Raw genomic sequence first — 21,364 nt, forward strand, 5'->3', positions numbered from 1 at the left:
TAAAATGTAAATGAATTTATTCAGCTGTAATTAACATTTACAGATAAAATGAAATAATTACTTTAGAATATGTATTCATTTCGTTGCTTTTTAAAAAGAATTAAATAAATGCAAAAAAATCCAAACATTGAAATGCAAATTCTTTTTAAAAAAATATACTGTATGATTTAGAATTTGTATTTGTACATTTTTAAAGTGCATTTTGGACATTTAATGATCAAAAATGTTCAGTACTTTTATTTAAATTATTCAGCTGTACAGGTAAAGACTAATCTGAAATATTAAAATATTTGTTTATTTCACGTGTTTACTTATTTTGTAGGTATAACATTTTAAACGTTAAAATACAACTTTTTAATGTGTAATGTATTTTTTTCACAGCTGTGTAGCTTTTTTGTGCCACCGTATTTGGTCGCAACAGGTCTTAAGCACAGCTTTCAAACACCTGTGTTTGAAACTCCAGCTCCCATCGTCCCGTGCGCCACAGTATCAACATGGCGCCCGTCTCGCGGACAAAAGGCGAATCTGTCTGACGGTGGACTGAAGCCCAAATACAATTAAGAGGAGACATTTTAAGGGGGAAACTTGATGTAATACGCGTGTCACGGCTCCACTGAGACAACATAAGCCCGCATGTTACATGTAACGTCTGTGGAAGATTGTCTACTGGAACAAGAAAGGTAAGTTACTAGTCGCCGCTGTGTTTTAAACGCTCTCATTAGCCCGCTCGATTTGCTTCTCGACGTCAGGCGCTTGCGGCCGAATCTCCCTTAAAAAAACTCCGCGGTTCTGCTCTGTATTTGCCAAATGTTGAGATGCAATCTTACAAGCTGATACCATGAGTCTCCCAAGGTTAAGTAAGAGTTCGTCTCTCATTCGGCATGTTTGCAGTCCACCTAGACGCTGTGATTTAAACGTAATGCTCATTCGTCAGCCACGAAACGTATGCAGACACCCGTTGTACGGTGTACCAAGCAGGACAACATCAGCTGTTTTTTTTTTTTTGTCAATGGGGTTTCGTGTGGGGCGGAAAAGTTCAACCTGTACTGTTCCTCAACATGGTGAAACTTGCATTTGGCATTGTTTATTTATATTTTTATCCAATTAGATTTTGGAAAATCCACTGGATGAGTTTGTTAAAGTACTATATATTAACAATAATAAAAAAAAAATACACACACACTCAACGTTTGCTGTCGCTTTAGCTCTGAACATTGCCTTTACAGTATCTTTTGCGGCAGCGGCCCTCAATCTCCACTAGAATAAAATGGTCCCCTCCTGGTAGTAAGAAAACTGGATAGCCTCCTTTGCGGTTTCTGATGCGGCGTGTTTTTCTGTTTTGGGTGCAAAACCAACCGCCCCCTCACGGGGCTGGAGTCAAGTTGGAATTTTGCAGTGGAGAAGCAGGGTCATCTCTTCTCAGTTGACCATTTTCACTCATTTCTTTACAGTTTTCACTTTTTTGGTGGAAAAATACAATTTCACTTTTTATCATCGGTGTCACTTCCTTTTTGTCCCATTTCCACTCCGTTTTATTATTTTCAATAACTTTTGACAATTTTTACTCATTTTGAATTTTTTTTTGGTACAACTGAAACACATTTTGTAAATGTTTTTATTTTTGTAACCACTTAAGCTTTTTTTTGGACAATTTCTCAGACCAGATTAATTATGATTTTATTTTTACCCCGTTGACAATATTCACTATAATTAAAAAAATACAATACAATGGTTAGAGGACCGACTCACCCTTTTCCGTATAGAATGACACATCCTTTGATTCTAAGGAAGAAAATGATGGCGCGCCACTCACTGATTATATTATTCAACAGAAGAATTCTCAATAATTATCAATATTTGAGTACCTGGACACCTAACTACATGATTTACAAAAACATTTAAAAAGTCCTCGTTTTTGAAATGTTCAATTCAGATGAGATTGTCTGTGGTTCTGACAAAGATGAAAATGTTCCTCGATTTCGGCATTTGCTCTGTTTGACCCTAAAAATTGAAAAACCGGAACATGGTCTGTTTTAAAAATGACATTTTCTTCTCAACTAATAAGTAACATCCGGGTATTTTGATCACGAGTTTCCTAATGATTTACGTTGATTTGTGTGCAAGAAAATCTTGGCAAATCTCTGACACATACATACATATGGCATAAAATCTTCATTTCTTATTCAATTCATACAAACTAGGGCTCATTTTATCAGAATCATAATCATCTTTATTTGCCAAGTATGTCCAAAAAACACACAAGGAATTTATCCGTTTAACACTCCTTTAGCCAATGATATAGTCGAGTTTGATCGATCCATCCGTCCATTTTCTGAGCCGCTTCTCCTCACTAGGGTCGCGGGCGTGCTGGAGCCTATCCCAGCTATCATCGGGCAGGAGGCGGGGTACACCCTGAACTGGTTGCCAGCCAATCACAGGGCACACATAAACAAACAACCATTCGCAGTCACATTCACACCTACGAGCAATTTTAGAGTCTTCAAACAACCTACCATGCATGTTTTTGGGATGTGGGAGGAAACCGGAGTGCCCGGAGCCACGGGGAGAACATGTAAACTCCACACAGGCGGGGCCGGGGATTGAACCCCGGTCCTCAGAACTGTGAGGCAGACGCTCTAACCAGTCGTGCACCGTGCCGCCACCGTAAAAGTCTAAATAGTAAAATAATAGGGGAAACTCTTAGAAAAAACAAATGTCCACTGCACAAAGCATTAGAAAACTGTTAAGTGCACAGGAAAGCTACAGGTGGCACTCTTGATTATTTTCACTCATTCAATCGTTTGATTTTGTTAGTACTTTCCCGACTATTATTTTACCTATTTTTAACAACTTGCCAATCATTTTTGAAATTTCTGCACCTTTTCACTGATTTCTGACTATTTTGAAAACTTTTTTTTTTTTTTTTTTACTATTTCACCCTCTAATTTCACTCTTTGTCACAAAATTATCCACTATTTACTGTTTTTCAGGTATGTTTTATTTTTTTTTTTTAAATGTTCAATGCTTTATTGCCTTTAATGACCAATCCTTGACCGTTTTCACTTGTCATTGACCAATTTTGACAGATTTCTGACTGTTCTTAACTATTTCTTAATCATTAAAAAAAAAACAATAAGTATAATACAAAGGAGACCAGTCAAAAAGGCCAAGCATAAACAAAAAATGCAAAAACACCTGCAAAAATAAATTTCGAAGTGGGTAAGTGTTCACGAGTCTGAGAATGTAGTTGCTGTTCTAGGATGTTCCAGCAGTGCGAGGAGCCTCGCTTCACCATTGAGCAGATCAACCTCCTCCAGAGGCTCAGGAGGACGGGCATCGGCCAGGCCGAACTCCTCCATGCCCTCGAGACCTTGGACCACCTGGATCATCTGGACCGTCCCCACAGATGCACCGCAAACCACCAACCGTCTTTCTATGCCCCACCTTCGTCTTCCACTGCCGCCACTCAGACTGTCTTCTCCGACAGCCACCTATCGCCGAGTAGCTTTGATGTAACCTTGCCCGTCGACATAGCAACGGTAGCTCAGACGAACGGGAAGATGTCGCCGCGGCCCAGGTTTCCTCTAGTGGGGGGCGGTGTGGTGGGCTACGGCTTTGAGACGGGCGACGAAGACGTGGATGTCGATGAGAAAGTGGAAGACTTGATGAGGTAGGAGCCATGGGAAAATGGTTTTACAATGAGCCCTAGTAATTCGAGGGAGTTGGGGATCAAGACCTGACACGAATGGTAAGATTTATGGACAACCCCACCTAAAATGTTTAGAATTGCCTATACAACTGCTGAAACACAGTATTTAACACGTCAACATTTTTCTCACTAAATATATTTCCAAGGTGCTATTGACATGAAAATTTCACCAGATGTTGGGAACAACCCAGGTAAGTCATACATACAAAGTAGATCAAATAAGCTCAGAAATTAAGTTGTGTGTAAAAATGTGAAATGACACAGGGGAAAAGTATTGAAAACGAAGGGAGGTGCAAAAAGGCATGGAAAGCCAAGACAACACATAAAATCCATCAATAATCAAACAGCAATCCAGCCCCTTGTCAGTGCAAATTAATATCAGCTGGTTCAGTCGTAATTGATGGCCTACAAAAAGGTCTCATTGCCAAGGTGTGAGTCAAGGCACTTCTCATGATAGGTAAGAGCAGAGAGCTGTCTCAAGACCGTCTCAAACTATTTGTTGCAAAGCATAACGATGCCATTGGTTACAGGCGCATATAGTGTATCTAAGCTTCTGAATATTCCAGTGAGCACGGTTGCTGCCATACTACGTAAGTGGAAAGCCAATCATACCACCATAAATTTGCCTCGATCAGGTGCTCTTCGCAAGATTTCTTACAAAGGAATGCAAAGAATAATCAGAGGAGTTGTGCAAGAGCCAAGAACCACCTGTGGAGAGCTTCAAAAAGATGTGGGATTACCAGGCACTGTTGTCAGAAGGAAAACGGTGAGTAATGCACTCCGCCGCCATGGTCTGTATGCACGCTCACCACGCGAGACCCCGTTGCTGGGGAAAAAGCATGTCAAAGCTCGTTTAAAGTATGCTGAACAACATTTGGACAAGCCAGATAAATACTTGGAGAATATAGTCTGGTCTAATGAGAGCAAAACTGAACTGTTTGGATGCCATAATACGCACCACGTTTGGAGATATGGCACTGCACATCACCCTAAAAACACCATACCAGCAGTGAAGTCTGGAGGTGGGAACATGATGAAAATGAAACAAGGGTGGACATTTCAGCAGGATAATGATCCAAAACATACTGCCAAGGAAACTCTCAATTGGCTTCAAAGAGAAAAAAAATAAAGCTGCTAGAATGGCCCAGCTAATCCTCTGACTTGAATCCAATCGAAAATTTATGTAAAGAACTGAAAATCAAGGTCCATACAAGAAGCCCTCGGAACCTTCATGATTTGAAGACTGCTTGTGTGGAGGAATTTGCCAAAATCACAACAGAGCAACGTATGCGACTAGTTTCTCCATACAGGAGGCGTCTTGAAGCTGTCATTGCAAACAAACACTTTTGTACTAAATAAATACCGGTTGGCGTGTTCTATACCTTTTCCCTGTGTCATTTCACATTATTACACACAACTTAATTTCTGAGCTTATTTGTTCTACTTTCTTTGTATGTATGGATGACTTGGGTTGTTCCCGACATCTGGTGAAATTATGTCAGAAGCACCTTTAGAAATATATTTAGTGAGGGAAAAATGGTGACATGTTAAATACTTCTTTCAGCTGCTCTATGAATAGGTTAAACCTAAAATATATGCATAAATTTGAAACACTTTAATATAATTTCAAACTTGTCCTATGACATTGCCCTAAAAAAATAATTGCTTACTGATGATTTGATTCAGGGAAAAAATGCAATGGAAGTAGGATACGAGGACGTTGGTGTGTATGTCGTCATTCGCAACTATAAAAATACAGGTTATTTTAGTGACCCCGAAACTTTTGAACAGTAGTGTCTATCACAAAGTATTCTTTAGCTTTCGTTGTGCACTTATTGTAGGTTATGTTGAGCAGCTAGCCGTTAGCAGCTGATTAGCTGTTGACCACCGCTGCCAATGGCGATCAGTAAGCTTCTCTTTATCATCGTCAGCATTGGAAGTTTACAACCCTGCTTTCTCCAGCATCAACCCAGCAAGGAGCCTTGCCTGCCTGTCATGTCAAACTTATACCGGAGTCCGTCACGCTGCTGTTTGCTGTCAAGCTGACAGACTATCAGCAGCTGGCCCATGGCTAGTTACTACTACACTAACAAGGCACCTAAAAAGATGGGAAACCTGTTCTGCTCAAGGACGTTTGTTTTTTAAAACTGACTGAGGTAAAAAAAATAAAAATAAAATGGTTAAAATTCATCTGTCTATTTTCTGTCACGTTTATGCCTCACTAGGGTTGCTGGTTAGCTGGAGCCGATCCCAGTTGACTTTAGGCGAGAGGCGCGGTACAAGACAATTGTAGGGCAGGAAATTCAGACAAAAAAAAAATTCACACTTGTAGACAATTTAGAGTCTTCAATTAGCCTAATTAAAAGAAACATGTTTTTGGACTGTGTGAGAGGAAGCTCCACACAGGGAGGCCGAAGCTGAGATTTTAACTCCCAACCTCAGAACTGTGAGGTGGATGTGCTAACCAGTCATCTAATCTGCAACCTGTAAGTTAAATCAATAATAATAAAAAAAGACTTAATACAATACTGCCAATTTTATGAAAAGCTGCTAAATTAATGCAACAGATATTGCAGGACTCTTGATAATGTATATTCTTGATGAGTCAGATTTAAAGAACAGAGCAGACTGCAGAAAATAAAATTTTGGGGGGTAGATGAATGGCGATTCTTATGTAGGTATAGGTGGGGGTTTACTGTACAGTATTGTGAAACATCTACAGGAAAAACAAAAGGTGCGTGTCTGCTTGTAGGAGAGACAGTGGTGTCATCAAAGAGGAGATCAAGTGCTTCCTGGCCAACAGGCGCATCTCCCAGGCTGTGGTTGCACAAGTGACGGGTGTGTGTCGCCAAACCTCCGCTTCGTCCTCTTCCTTTAACAAACAGCTCACCTTTCTTGGATCCCTTGCAGGAATTAGTCAGAGTCGGATCTCCCACTGGTTGCTGCAGCAAGGGTCTGACCTCAGCGAGCAGAAGAAACGAGCCTTCTTCAGATGGTATCAGCTGGAGAAGAGCAGCCCTGGTAAGCACACACCTGTCTGTCGGTCTGTCTGACCATGTGCGTCTGGCCATCCATCTGTTTCGTCTATCTCAATGAGTTCCAGTCACTGCCGCAACACTTTAGTGTGCCATGAGAGATCATCAGGAGAGCGGTGGGAAAGTATCCAATTTAATTTATTTTCATTTTATCTATGAACATGTCTTTGTTCATCTATCTATGCCAGCGACATAAAGTGACAGTCAGAAATTAAATTGTCTTCCACTAGGTGACCAAAGGTGTAATATTTTTATTTTTTTTTGTCCTGTTTGGCTGTTAGTTCAAGTAGAATGGAGGATCTGTTTCCCTTTTATGACGGAACAGTTTTACCGTGTCACAGTGGAGTTTTTAAGGTGCTGCTGCGGTTTCTTGGTATTATAATTGATATTTATTGAGAATCAGAGTCGATCAGTCGAATAGAACAAAGTTTCCAGAGAGGAGTGAGAGACAAAGCACTAATTGTAAACAAGATGAGAAAAGTAAACCATTTCATATCTAGAACAATGAAACATTAAATATGAGTGTTGTATGGGACAGTAGTGCTACACCCTGTGAGGGAAGGATAGGACAAGGACAGGAGAAGAAGCATGCAGGACAAGGGTCGTGAACCCGGCTGTACAACTGAAGTGTGGTGGAAGTGACTATGTAAATTCTAAAAGTCTGTAGGAGGTGAGTGTGAGTGAGTGGATACAAAATATACCTCTTGGCCTCCTTAATGCCACGGGACAAATTGTTCCTGGCTGCTCTCCTCATCCCCAAATCTAAAAGCCACATTGCGGACCTTCAACAGTCTGTAGACCTCCCCCAACAGTCATGGCCTCTGATTAGCACAGACCGTGATGGACTTAGTGGTGATGACATCATCCATGCACTTGCTGATGTAGGCAGTAAGAATCTCTGTGTACTTCTGAAGTACTGTGATGGAGTTGTAGGTGGGCAGCCTGTTTGAACATGGTCCAGTCTGTGATGGAAAAGCAGCCTAAGTGCCTCAAGGGACCCTTCTGGCCACACTCGTACCTGTTTCTTAACTGTTTGGAGTGTTTAATCAGTGGTCTGTAAGATGGCATTAGCATAACAGTGAAATGGTCTGATGTGCCGAGGTGGGGGAGGGGAGGGGCATTGTAGGCCCCTCTCAGGTGGGTCAAAACATTGTTCAGTGTTATTACCCTGTGTTGGAAAGTCAATGTTTGATTTGAGTTTAGGAAACACAGCCCTGGGGTCAGCATTGTTAAAGTTCCCAGCTAGGATGAAGAAAGCATCTGGGTGGGCCGTCAGCTATTCACTGATATGATGGTATAGCTCATTTAGCGCCTCACTCCTGTTATTGCTGGAGTTTGGAGGAATATAGACTGCCACAAGCAGTGTGGCAATGAATTTCTGGTAAATAAAACGGCCGGCACTTTAGAGCCATAAACTCCAATGGTGGTGAGCAGAGTTGACTGACAAAGATAGTCTCCCGGCACCAGGCGTCAAGATCCTTCTTGAGGAATATATAAAATAATGAAGCACCACACTTACTGTAATTGATAACACTAATTAATCAATCATTAATATAGTTTACAATTTCAACCGCTTTTAGGGCTGTAACTATCGAATCTTTTTAGGATTGATTATCGTAGTGACTATTCTGAGTAATCGCCCACTACCCCCGACAATTGTTTTATTTATTTATTTTTTTTTTTTTAGTGCTAACATGCATTTTATTTTAATTTGAGAGGGATGGACTTCTATCCTTAAACTGCATATGTTTATACTGGGTGTATGGTATAAATTCTGTGTACAGAATAAATGTGAGACAACGAAATTACCCAATGCTAAACGGTAAGCAATTGCAGTTAGCATTAGTGCGGTAGCGATTACCATTTTAAGTGAAAAAACGCTAACTACCATTCAGCTCACTCATACATCATGTTGTATGTACAGTACACATCTAAGTGTCTTAAAAACCTAACTCACTTAAAGACAGTGTCGGTTTTGGCAATGAATTTCACTGGCCCAACACTGTGTCCGTCTTCAACAAATATCTGTGTGGTAAACATAGACAGTGGCCAAACATGATTCTGGTGGCGTCAATATGTGTTTATTGGCTTCAGGCAGACATTTTTGCGTCGACTTACCGTATTTTCACGACCATAAGGCACTTAAAAGTCTTAAGTTTTCTCCAAAATGGACGGGATGCCTTATAATGCGGGGCTCCGCTTGACTGACTGGGAGCATTTCCTGCCGACACGCTGCTTATATAGAGGAAAAGCGGACGTGGCTGAGGACAGTATGCGGCCGTTAAAGCGGGAAGGGTGCGCGTGAAAGAGGATGCTAAAGGCACGCCCCCAATAGGTATAGAGTGCCGGTATGTGCGTTGTGCAAAACATCGGTTTGGCTAAGGACCCCCGAAAATGGCACCTACGAAGAGACACACTTACGAAGCACAGTTTAAACAGCAAGCTATCAGTTATGCGGAGGAACATGGGAATCGAGCAGCCGCAAGAGAATTCAAGATCAACGAATCCATGGTCCGCAAGTGGAGGAAGCAGAAAAACGAGCTTCGCCAAGTCAAGAAGATGAAGCTGAGTTTCCGCGGAAACAAGGCGAGGTGGCCCGAGTTGAAAGAGCAACTCGAGCAATGGATTAATGATCCATGAGCCGGGAGAAGCGTCTCTCCAGTCACCATTCGACTGAGTGCAACAACTCTGAGCTTGCCATCATTCCGGGAGGCTTGACGAAGGAACTCCAACCGCTGGACATCGGTGTAAACGGGGCATTCAAAGTGAATTTGCGAGCGGCGTGGGCGCGATGGATGACAGATGGCGAACACCGATTTACTAAGACTAGGAGGCAGCGCCGGGCGAGTTACGCCATAATTTGTGAATGGATTGTGGATGCTTGGGCTAACGTGTCTGCTGGCACTGTTGTTCGAGCTTTCGTAAAAGCCGGCATCATTTCTGAGGAGCCGCACGGCAAGGAGACTGACTCGAACCTGGCGTGTTTGATTGAGAAGTTGCCCAGCTGTTCCTTTCGGATACAGAAGATGAGGACTTTGATTGATTTGTAGATGAGGATGGATCAAAAAATAACGTGAGTACATTGTTAAATACTTCAATAAAGTACAACCAAACTCATTTTTGCTCCTGCTGCCTTTTTAAAAACATTGTTTTAGCGTGCATGCATGCTACCGTATGTTTTAAGATGCCGTATGTTTTACCATGCCTGCGCCCAATAATACGGTGCGCCTTATGTATGTGTTAAATACAGAAATAGACCCCGTAACTGAGACTGCACCTTTTAATACGGTGCGCCTTATGGTCGTGAAAATACGGTAGCTGTCCCCCCCTCCCCCAATTCTCTAACCACTTCTGTACTCGTTCGTATCTTGATGATGATACTTTATCTCTGTACTCGTCTGACACTGACAGCAGTGCTACTGCTACAGGCGAGAGCCTCATTATAGTACGTTTACATGCCATGTTAAATCAATAAATTTTCTACTGTGATGGAAGGTTTTTCTTTTTACAATTCAATAGTAAAATAAAGATTTATTAATATCAGTTCATCATAACATTTTGGCCTGGCCTACACGAAATAGCTGGCTGTATCTTTTGTTATTATTGGAATATTTGTAAAAAACAAAACAAAAATGCAATTAGAGTATTTTCCCAAATCGTTCAGCCCTAGTCCTGATTGATGACTAGGTAGTTTTAATTGGGCCCACATTGTTAAAAGCTTATTGGCTTCCCAGTGACGAAGACAAGCAAAGTGTGGCTGAAGGTTTAGTCACATAAACAAACATCATGTTATGGCTAACTACACACAAGTGTGGGTAGGAGATTTTTATACTGTCTTTAGCCACATTGTCTAAGAGGTTTTACAGTGCCAACCCTGACTGTATATGCAGAATAATAGCTTAGTGTTTTTTTTTTTTTTTTTAAGGCGCCTGGAAACGCAGCTACAATTGTGTGAGTACACACCGTATTGTACCACGGTCATGGTGAATACTCCATTCTGATTGAGCGTCTCAAGTAGCTCCTGTCAAAAAATCATTACAGGTGCCTTGTTCCAAATTAATGCGCAGCACCTTTAGCCATTATATTGTACGAGCAAACAGAGCAATCTGACACAGTCAGATTATATGAGAAGTAAATGTGAACTACTCTGGGGACATAAATTAGCGGATTTAAAACAATAATGAGTGATTTAATTATTATTTATTTATTTGGTGATGACTTGACTGGGACGCTGCTGAAGAATTGAGGGGGAAAATGAAGAGACCGAAGCAGCACAGAGGTAACTCTTGATTTAAATCAACTCACAGACAAGAAGGATAACATCAACGCAAAGAAAACATAATAGGCTATTAAAACGCTGAGACAGTTCCTGGCACAAAAACCGATCAGTACGGACTGAACACTGATACCACCCTGGTCGGGGTCATCTCAGAGGGGGATGAGTCTAACTACAGAGATGAGGTCAACCGAATGACAGAGTGGTGCTCAGCAACCTGCCGCTGAACACCACCAAAACAATTCTAGGTCACACAAAACCCGGATAAGCAGGTTCAGAGACACGTTCTTTCCCAGAATCATTACTGAAATAATCACAATAAAATAAATTAAAAAAAAAAAACTACCTTATTAATACTGGGTGTATTATCACTATGTGCAGTATCAGACCTTTCGTATGCAATAATGTCTAGCTTGCTATATTCCAATCTATGTTTGTGTTCTTGTTTACATCTTTATACTTTATTTTGTGCTACTCTCGATATGCTGTAGTGTACATATTATTAACTAGTTTTTAGAAACGAGCATTTTAAAATAATGTAATAAAGCACCAATGGAGTTGCACTTTGAATTTCGTTGTCCACCATACAGTGACAATAAAGGTGATTGTGATTCACTCCTCTGTTTTAAATGATGGCCTGCGACAAGTTTACGTCACCGTCCAGTCAGCGAAGACCGACAGAGTATACAGCATTGCAAGCCTGAGAGCTTGCATCAACCGTCACATATAAATATACCCAATATATGTGTAATAATAAAAAAACTGATTTTGTTGTCATACCTGTGGTTGTTATTTAACATGGTTAAACTCGAAAATCTATTTGCCAGAGTACTGAATAGTATTTACATTTCCTTAGAAAGTTATGATTGGAATGACTCTTCATAGTCAAGCCCTCAGGCATTGCAAGTGAAAAATTAACACTTTCTATTTCGACTACAAAATGTATGAAATTATGAATTAGCATTTTCTTTCATTATTTTTGTTGGCAAGGCACCATTGTATATTTGGGTTAATGCCTTTTGAGGTGTATAATTATTAGGGATTCATGGGGTATTTGGTGACAATGGCATACAAAGAAGCAGAATAATCTATTTATCGGTCTGCCTGTTGAGCTTTATATTGTTCTGTCTGTCTATAGCGATCTGCATGTGTCTGACTTTTTTTGTCTGCCGATTTGCCTTTCTATTCTCAGTTTAACTTTTTGTATTGGTCTGTCGGTCTATTGCAATGTTTCTCAACCAGTGTGCCGGGGCACATTTGTGTGCCATGAGCGCTCTTCAGGTGTGCCGTGCAAATTTTATGAAATTGCTCAAAAAATTATTTATGAACAAGAAATAATGTATCTTTGTTCATCTATTATGCCAGTGAGGCATAGTGACAGACAGAACAAATAAATGCTCTTCTATTAGATGGCAGGAAGTACATACGGTCATTAATGTATCCACTTTTTGTGACATTTTTGTTTGTTGGTGTGCTATGAGATTTTTCAATTGTAAAAAAAAAAAGTGCCTTGGCTCCATAAAGGTTGGAAATCACTGCTCTATTGGTCTCTCTTCTGTCTTTATATTGGTTTACATCGATCTGTCTGTCTATCAATTGGGCTGTCTGTCAGTCTCTGTCTCTCTGCCTGACCATCTGTCTGTCAATCGATATTATCCTTCACTCTCTGGCTTCCAAAAAAACCCATTGAATTTATTCTCGAACATCCCTTTTCTTTTATTTGTTGGGGGAAAAAAACAATAATGTGTGTGTATATGTGCCTGTCAATGTTCCTGGCCTATTAGGTGCCACGCTGGCCTTGCGTAGTGCCCCGCTGACGCTGGAGGACGTGGTGATGGACTGGCACCAGACCCCACCCACATTCGCTCCCGCTCCAGTGGGCTTCCGCCTGCGCCGGGGGAACAGATTCACCTGGAGGAAGGAGTGTCTGGGCGTCATGGAGAGGTAACATTTACACTGACTGCTTTTTTTACAACGTGACAGGACTTCTTTATTCAGTTTGTGTGTGTGTCCTTATATCTCTGTGTGTGTCTGTCTTGTGGTCGTCTTTGTGTGTATCTTTGTGGTTGTTTGTGTGTATGTGAGCGTGGATCTGTTCGTGCGTCTGCATATGTGTGTCTTTCGGTGTGTGTGTGTCCCCTATGCTTGTCTTTGTGTGTGTGTGTCTGAGTGTGTATCTTTGTGGTTGCTTTTGTGTGCGTGTCTTTGTGTCTGTGTGAGCATGTGGATCGGTTTGTGTGTCTGCATGTGGCGTGCGTCTCTGTGCCTCTCTGTGTGGTTGTGTCTTTGTGTGTGTTTCTATCTTGCGGTTGTCTTTGTGTGTGGGTCTGTGGTTGTCCGTGTTTTTGTTTGTGTATTTTTTTTTGTGTGTGTCGTGTTTTATATTTGTGTATTTTTTGCTTGTCTTTTGTGTGTGTGTGTGTGTCTTTTTGTTTGTCTGTGTGTGCATGTGTGTGTGCGTGCGCAGCTACTTCAGTGATAATCAATATCCTGACGAAGCGAGGAGGGAGGAGATCTCCATGGCCTGCAATGCCGTAATTAAAAAACCAGGTGGGTCCAAATCTAGAGTCCAATCTCCTCCTGCTCGTTGGCATCCAGAAAGACAAGTGAGCATTTGCTGTGTTTTTCAGGAAGACAGCTTCTTGACTTTGAGAAGGTGACGTCTCTGAAGGTGTACAACTGGTTCGCCAACCGCCGCAAGGACATCAAGAGACGCGCCAACATTGGTAATGTCTTCCTCTGTCGCCTGCCATGTCGTATTTTTTGATTTGATTTTTTTAGTGTTCATAAGCTGTGAGGAGTGTGTGTGTTCATGAAGAAGCAGCCATCTTGGAGAGCCACAGCATAGATGTCGAGAGTCCCGGAGGTCAGTCCAACGGCGATGAGGTGGACCCCAACGACTTCCCCGAGCAGGTATACAAGAAAATGTTTTTCTTTCTTTTTTTCTTGACAAGTACATTTTTGGAAATGTTTTTTTTTTTTTTTTTTTTTTAATTGTTTTTTTATAGAAATTACTTTCTTCTGTCTCCTGATTGGGACATTGAGATTGTATTTATAATTTTGAAGAAAAAACATGTATTATGCCCTTTCCAAAGATTCCTTTTACAGCGTAAAACTGGATCACAAAACCGGAAACCGAAACCTGACAAAAATACATGCTATAAATGGTATGGATCCGTACAAATTTGCTAATGCAGAGTGAGCAGTCACCCAGACCTACTGCCTCCGTTGTGTGCGGCAGATTTATGTACTTCGTGTGCGGTGTGCCTACACTTCGGAGCAGTTTATGAATTGTAAATCGTTAGCATCACATGAGAAGTTTACCAACATTTGGGTGCAGGACCTTAACACGATGAAGCCGGCCGGCGAAAAATACTTACACGTCATATGGACAAAGGTACATGGACCCAAACCAAGTGTGTTTGCTATTTAACCTTTTGTTTTAAAAGTTCATTTATATTTGCATTTTTTTATTTATTTATTTATTTTTATAAACCTGCAACATGTATTGCAATGTGAAATAATAAATAATACTAATTGTGAAAGTTAATTTTGTACGCGAACTTCCAAAAATGAAGTACCGTATTTTCACAACCATAATGCGCACTTAAAAGTCTTAAATTTTCTCCAAAATGGACGGGGTGCCTTATAATGCCTTATGTGTGCACCGAGTTCCAACGTCTATAAATGTTGTTGTGTGATGAGCGCTCCGCTTGACTTTAAAAAATTCTTTTTAAATTTATTTATATGTTTTGTTACCATTTCCTGCCGACACGCTGCTTACACAGAGGAAAAGCGGACGTGGCTGAGGACAGGGGAAGGGTGCGTGAAGTAGGATGCTAAAGCCATACCCCCAGTAGGTATATAGCGCCGGGGTTTTATTTTTTTTTTTTACCGCTATACTGACTGGGAGCATTTCCGGCATGTGCATTGTGCAAAACAACGTCGGTTTGGCTAAGGACCCCGGAAAATGGCACCTACGAAGAGACATGCTTACGAAGCACAGTTTAAACTGCAAGCTATCAGTTACGCGGAGGAACATGGGAATCGAGCAGCCGTGAGAGAATTCAAGATCAACGAATCCATGGTTCGCAAGTGGAGGAAGCAGGAAAACGAGCTTCGCCAAGTCAAGAAGACAAAGCTGAGTTTCCGCGGGGAAAAAAAAGAAAAACAAAACGCGGAAACAAGGCGAGGTGGCCCGAGTTGGAAGACCAACTCCTAGCAATGGATTAATGAGCATAAAGAAAACATGCATGGTAGGTTAATTGAAGACTCTAAATTGCCCGTAGGTGTGAATGTGAGTGCGAATGGTTGTTTGTTTACAGTGGGTACGGAAAGTATTCAGACCCCCTTAAATTTTTTACTCTGTTATATTGCAGCCATTTGCAAAAATCATTTAAGTTCATTTTTTTCCCTCATTGTTGACAGAAAAAAAAAATTTGAATTGTTGAAATTTTTGCAGATTTATTAAAAAAGAAAAACTGAAATATCACACAGCCATTAAGTATTCAGATCCTTTGCTCAGTATTTAGTAGAAGCACCCTTTTGAGCTAATACAGCCATGAGTCTTTTTGGGAATGATGCAACAAGTTTTTTTTTCAGAAATGCTGTGCTACATTTACGCCAGATGTATTGAGAAACACACCTTCCAAAAAGCTCAACTTTCATCTCGTCAGTCCATATAATATTCTCGCCAAAGTCTTGGCAATCATGCAGATGTTTTTTGCAAAAGTAAGACAAGCCTTTATGTTCTTTTTGGTCATGAACCGTGACCTTAACTGAAGCAAGCGAGGCCTGCAGTTCTTTAGAAGTTGTCCTGAGTTCCTTTGTGGTCTCGTGGATCAGTCATTGCCGTTCTCTTGGGGTAATCTTTGTAGGTTGGCCACTGTTCCAGGTTTTCGCCAGGTGAGGATAATGGCTCTCCCTATGGTTCGCTGGAATACTAAAGTTTTGGAAATAGCTTTTGAAACCTTTTCCAGACTGATATATGTCAATGACTTTATTTCTCGACTGTTCTGGAATTTCTGTGGATCGTGTCATTTTGTTTTAGCTTTTTTCGAAATTTTGGCTAACTTGGTTTTGTCAGGACAGATTCTGTTTAAGTGATTTCTTGATTGAACAGCACTGGAGGTAATCAGGTTTGGGTGTGACCAGTGAAAATTTACCAAAAATTGTGATTAGCCACAATTAAATCATGATTTAACAAGGGGGGTAATTACTTTTTTCACACAGGGTCGGGTAACTTTGAATAGTTTACACCCCCCCCCCACTTAATAAATGAAATCACTCGGGTTATATTTGCCTGATGATCGTAAACACTGTAGTGGGGAGACTATGCAAAATCATAAGAATTTGAGAAGGGGGCCAATACTTTTTCACGGCCCTATATGAGTCTGCCTTCCCCATTCTGGCATCTCCAGCAGTCTGGGTTTTCTTTTAACTTGACTCTATATACCTTAGAGGGGGTCCAACGGACTCCATTCAGGATCTTGAATTGAACAAGCCTGGTTCTGATTCTCTGGATGTCTTTTTGTGAAATCCTACTTCACTCTTTGTCAATGAATGAGACCTGAAAGTCTCTTCCCCAAATGGATTTAAGGCAAAATACACTGTCAATCTTGAAATAAGACGCTGAGGCTTCTCGACCTTCACCAAAAATGTTCAGTGTTTATGTGAGGAAGTGTGTAGTGGTGGGAGGTGTCTGAGTTGTATACTTCCAAAACAAATTCTGGGGCAGGTGGAATTCTGTCTTGATATCGGAAAAAACATTCCCCAAATTCACGTCCCCAAGAACCAGAATTCCCTTGTTGACCCCTAATTTCCAAAAGGAAAGGTGATTTCCCTATGCAAAGTTGGGGATTGTTCCATATGTAGGCTGCAGTGTGAAACTTGAATATGAAGATCATTCTCTTCCATACCCACCGTAAGTGGGTATTTAATTTTGTCTGGAAATGACTGTCTTCTGGACTTGATTGGCTAGAACGGCTGACTGTGTGACGTGGTTGTGTTGATTGCGGCACGGTTGCGAGGCGTCCATGTTGGACCAGCGACTCGTGGCCAGCCGTTTTGGCTTCGCTCGAGCCAACCCAAGCCCCCCCACGCAACCGCACGGTCACATGAAGAGCAGAATAACTCCAGTGTGTCATTTCTGGCGGCAGGTTCCCACGCTGCCGCCCAACTGGATGGCCGTCCTGGGCCGAGGGGCCGCGTCGGGGCCGAGGGGCTGCTCCCTGACCGGCCGTCGGCCGTCCTGGTCGCCGCCTTCGCCCGCCCCCCGGGACGAGCCGAGTTCGGAGAAGGCGGCCGACGACCGAGCGGACGAGGCGGGCTTAACTTTGGCCGGCGACATCAAGACGGAGGTGATCGAAGACGATTGAAAGGAGGTGACGTTACCGTGTTCATATGCAAATATTTGACCTCCCACAACCAAGCTGCAAGTTACACTCAACTTAAGTAAACGTTTCTACGAGCGTCCATGACGACTGACTAGACGCTCGTCACACTGTGATCACAACGGTGCAGCCTCAAACTAAATCTGTACAGCCAAGCATTATTTTTGTGTTCCATTTTAGTGGTATATTATTCCACGGCATTGTTGTAAAGAAATAAAATGGGGGTTGCGCCATGTGACCTGACAAATTGATGATCAAAAGAAGCTGAGTGATGGACGCAAAGAAATGCTCCTGATTTACACTGATTACTACAAATTAGCGTCACTGGGGGGGGAAGAAAAATACCAAAATAACGTGAAAATAGTCATGATATTCATAAGTTTTTTTTCATATCACAATAGTCATGGTTTCAGTAAAAACATTTGCAATATGACAAGATGACTTTAAAATTGAAATATTAAAAGTCTTTGTAGAAAGTAGTTATATTTATAATTATTATTTCCATTGGAAATTTTGAGTAATGAAGTTGTAATTTTTCTTAATGAAAAATTCGCACAGAACAGACAATCTTTTTTTTCTTCTTCTTAGAAATAAGCCCAAGCAATAATATCACAGGAAAGGAAAGTACCATTTCCCCCCCCCCCCCCCCCCCTTCTTCGTTGGAAAAAGCCATTATTTAAAGGAATAACGTTTTTTTTTCTCTACATAAAAATTTAATATCGGGAGGAAAAGGTGATCCCCCCCTCCCCCCAGTAATTCATATTACAGGAATATAGTCATAATTTTTACCAATTAAAAATTCCCCAAACCTTTTTTTTTTTCTCTCTTGAGAGAAATATTTGCCTATATACTCTACCAAAGCCTATTACTCTTTTCTTGTCAAGCTACTATAACTTTTACTCTTAGTATTCTTTATTCTTTTGAGTTTGGTGCTAATATTCAGTTTACAAAATGATAGTAAAATACATTAAAATATATATTTTTAGTTTTGATTTTTTGATTTTATTTTATTTTTTTAATTTTAAAAGTAAACCGGGGGGGGGGAAATCCTAAAAATCTACAATGGAAGACCTTTCTTTGTGTCCATAACACCGCCTGCCTGCGCTGTTATGTCAAATATTAAAAATATGTACTATATGCCTCTATATACTGTACATGAATACATAAAAAAATACAGTATATACTACATTATATAAACTGTGAGGGTGCGATGTTTTATTTTTTTTTTCATTATTCTACACAAACGCGTTTCCATTTACCAGAGTAAAAGTATTACCTTTTAAAAGTTTTTATTTGATTTTACATTGTTAGATGCATGAAATGTGTGGAGTCACTCCAAAATGTCATTTTTTCCCCCCAAATGCTGTTTTCTACCTTCTAATGTGTTTTAAACACGGTGTCATTTCACTCCATGTCACTCACATGTCGCAGCTAAGCTAAGCTAGGACATATTTAGACTGTCGCCGAAAATATGTTGTCAAATGTTTATCGAACAAATGAAATGGAGCCATTGTAGAGGGTTGATTGAGCGCACCTTTGCTTATTTCAACATTTTTGCCAATATAAATTATTCATGTTTGAACAATTTTAACAATCTGCCGTGAATTTTCGTTCGGGTGCCTTACGTTGTTGTACGTGTTGTGTCGCAGTAAAGACGACTTTTACGATTCCTTGGAAAGGTCCAAATTCCTGAAACAGTACCGCAAATACCTCGGTTGGAGAAAAATGTGTGACCAAGAAAAAATTGCCAACTGCAGGGGTTGATGTCAACCAAGATCGGCCATAGCTTGCGTTTGAGAGTTCGACAGCAAAACAGAAGAATACGAGCTGTTCTCAGTACTTCGTGTGGAAATCCAAGTCTCTATCTGTATCAGTCAATCTTTAAATTTCCACATTTAGTCATTTATTAATGCAGACAAGCAGGCTTATAACAGCTGGAACAATGTCGCCCCCTGAGTTCACAAATTCAGACAAAATCGAGTTCACACTTTTGTCAGTATTGATGGAAAACGCAGGCCATGGCTGACATTGGCCGACATCGCCCCCTGGATGGCCTCCTGGTCGCACATTTTTGGGGCACAACCTCAACTTCCTTTTTTTGTTGTTGTTGTTGGAAAAACTTAAAACTTAAAAACTATTTCATTGCATATTAAAAAAAAGCAAACCAACATATTTTTACACAGAATTAAAATAAAAAGCAGCGGAGGAAAGAATAAATGGTCCGAGGATGATGCGTTCGTGAAAGCTGGGACATCGGAAAAATTTGACGCGGAACCAATGTTGCCGTGAGACGGAAACAAAAAACAAACACAGCTGACAACCGTGATAAACTAGCATTTCAGAAAATAAAGGGGAAAACATGTTTAAAAATACTACAAGAAAATAAACTATCTTTTTTAATTTTTTTTTTTAATTAAACCTCAGACATTTTAGCCAATCAGGAGCCAGAAAAAATAATTTTGGAAAGTGGTATAGTTAAAACCAACTTTCATTCTACACCGCTTCACTTCTTTTTACTCTTGTACGACACCAAAACCTTTGAAGTCACGAGAAATTTCCAAAACGCAGTCAAGAGTGAAGTCAATCAAACCTCAATTTAGCATCAAAAGATTATCTTTTTTTTTTGGTTATACACGGCCTAACTTACTTTTACACTTGACATAAGACTTGTCTCCAAACTGCCTCTAAAACCACACATTTACAAAAATGCGTGTGACTTAAGATGTTTCAAACATTTATTCTTACAAGTCATGCGAGACAAAACAGTAACTCTTTGATGCTCGTAGAACTAAAAGGTCGTTTTGTTTGCCGTCAGCCACGGTCATGTTTCACATTCCAAACTTTTGTGCAACGTGAAAGGCGTGTCGTGTACTCTTACGTGGAAAAAGGAAATTAGCTGCCTGATGAGAAAAAAAAAAAAGAATCCTTTGATGGTTGGTTTTGATTGACTTGAGGCATATTTTCCTCCACATTTTTAAGGTATGAGATTTCTCAGTTTTCCTGAACACACCACCTAACCCTCGTCCCTTTTTTGCAAACTACGCCCCACGTAGCCACGCTCGTGTACGGCCCTGTACCTCGCCTGGCGTCCTTTCAAAGGGGAATGTAGCTTATTAGGATTCTCCTCAATTGCGAATTGTTCAAATGGCCGTCGGATGAAATCAACTGAGTGGCAGTCCAGATATTTTCTGCTGTCCTCTGTGATGCCATTTTAGGAGCGTTTCCATCACAGTCGCTCTTATGAGATTATTTCAAGGTGTCACCTTTAGGTTAATCCTGTACAGTTTTCGTAGCTTTTGGAACACGAAGGATAATGTGGAGCCAAGTGTCTCTCCCCCCCCCATCTTATTTCTTGTTTTAACATGGAGTGCCTTGTTTGGATCCCTGACTGTTGTGTAAAAAAATAAAAATAAACCCACACGACTAATTGTACTGCCTTTTTTGCCGTCTGCCACAGAAACTTTATTTATTTTTTTCTTACTGTTTTTATGGATTGTTTTTATTCTATTTACAGGGGAATTAAAGCTGATCACAGTCAACCAGTTGTTGGGCGTTTTCCTCACATTTTTTTATTTTATTTATTTTCTTACTCATCTTTTACATTTATTAGGTAAAGATTGTCTTTACTTAGACAAGGGGTAGGCACCCGGTCGCCGCCAAGAACCATGACTAGCCCGCGAGACTGTTCTCAAACTAGCTCACCAGTGACGGTACATTGTAATTTCCTAGGCATGGTGTAGAAGTGATCATTTGTACATGTGTATTGAGTGCTACATTTCAACATTTGTTTTCTACCTTGTTAAACCATTAATTATTGCGAGAAATCATGAACCAAATAATTTTTTCTGACAATCAAAATTGCTATTTGTTTTAAATGATACAAAGCCAAAGAACTACTTTTTTTTTTTAAATCCAGAGAGACCATTAACAACGGTTTCTTATTTACAAAATT

The 21,364-nt window shown here is 40.6% G+C and overlaps 1 protein-coding gene across 3 annotated transcripts; it reads left to right on the forward strand.

The window, feature by feature from the left end:
* Positions 1 to 441: 441 nt before the first annotated feature.
* Positions 442 to 20,951, forward strand: LOC133473923 (homeobox-containing protein 1-like). 3 transcript variants are annotated; one of them, XM_061765380.1, is made up of 9 exons: positions 442 to 680; positions 3,260 to 3,670; positions 6,462 to 6,547; positions 6,620 to 6,730; positions 12,805 to 12,964; positions 13,488 to 13,570; positions 13,651 to 13,746; positions 13,839 to 13,933; positions 17,179 to 20,951. In XM_061765380.1, exons 1-9 carry the CDS (start codon positions 634 to 636, stop codon positions 17,395 to 17,397), a joined length of 1,308 nt encoding a protein of 435 aa, XP_061621364.1. In that variant the 5' UTR covers positions 442 to 633; the 3' UTR covers positions 17,398 to 20,951. The 3 variants fall into 3 exon arrangements, with proteins under 3 accessions (XP_061621364.1, XP_061621367.1, XP_061621371.1); XM_061765383.1 differs by having other exon boundaries at positions 13,842 to 13,933; XM_061765387.1 differs by having other exon boundaries at positions 13,845 to 13,933.
* The last annotated feature ends 413 nt before the right edge of the window (positions 20,952 to 21,364 follow it).

The sequence above is a fragment of the Phyllopteryx taeniolatus genome, chromosome 2 (genome assembly GCF_024500385.1).
Source record: "Phyllopteryx taeniolatus isolate TA_2022b chromosome 2, UOR_Ptae_1.2, whole genome shotgun sequence".
In the NCBI taxonomy this organism is placed as follows: domain Eukaryota; kingdom Metazoa; phylum Chordata; class Actinopteri; order Syngnathiformes; family Syngnathidae; genus Phyllopteryx; species Phyllopteryx taeniolatus.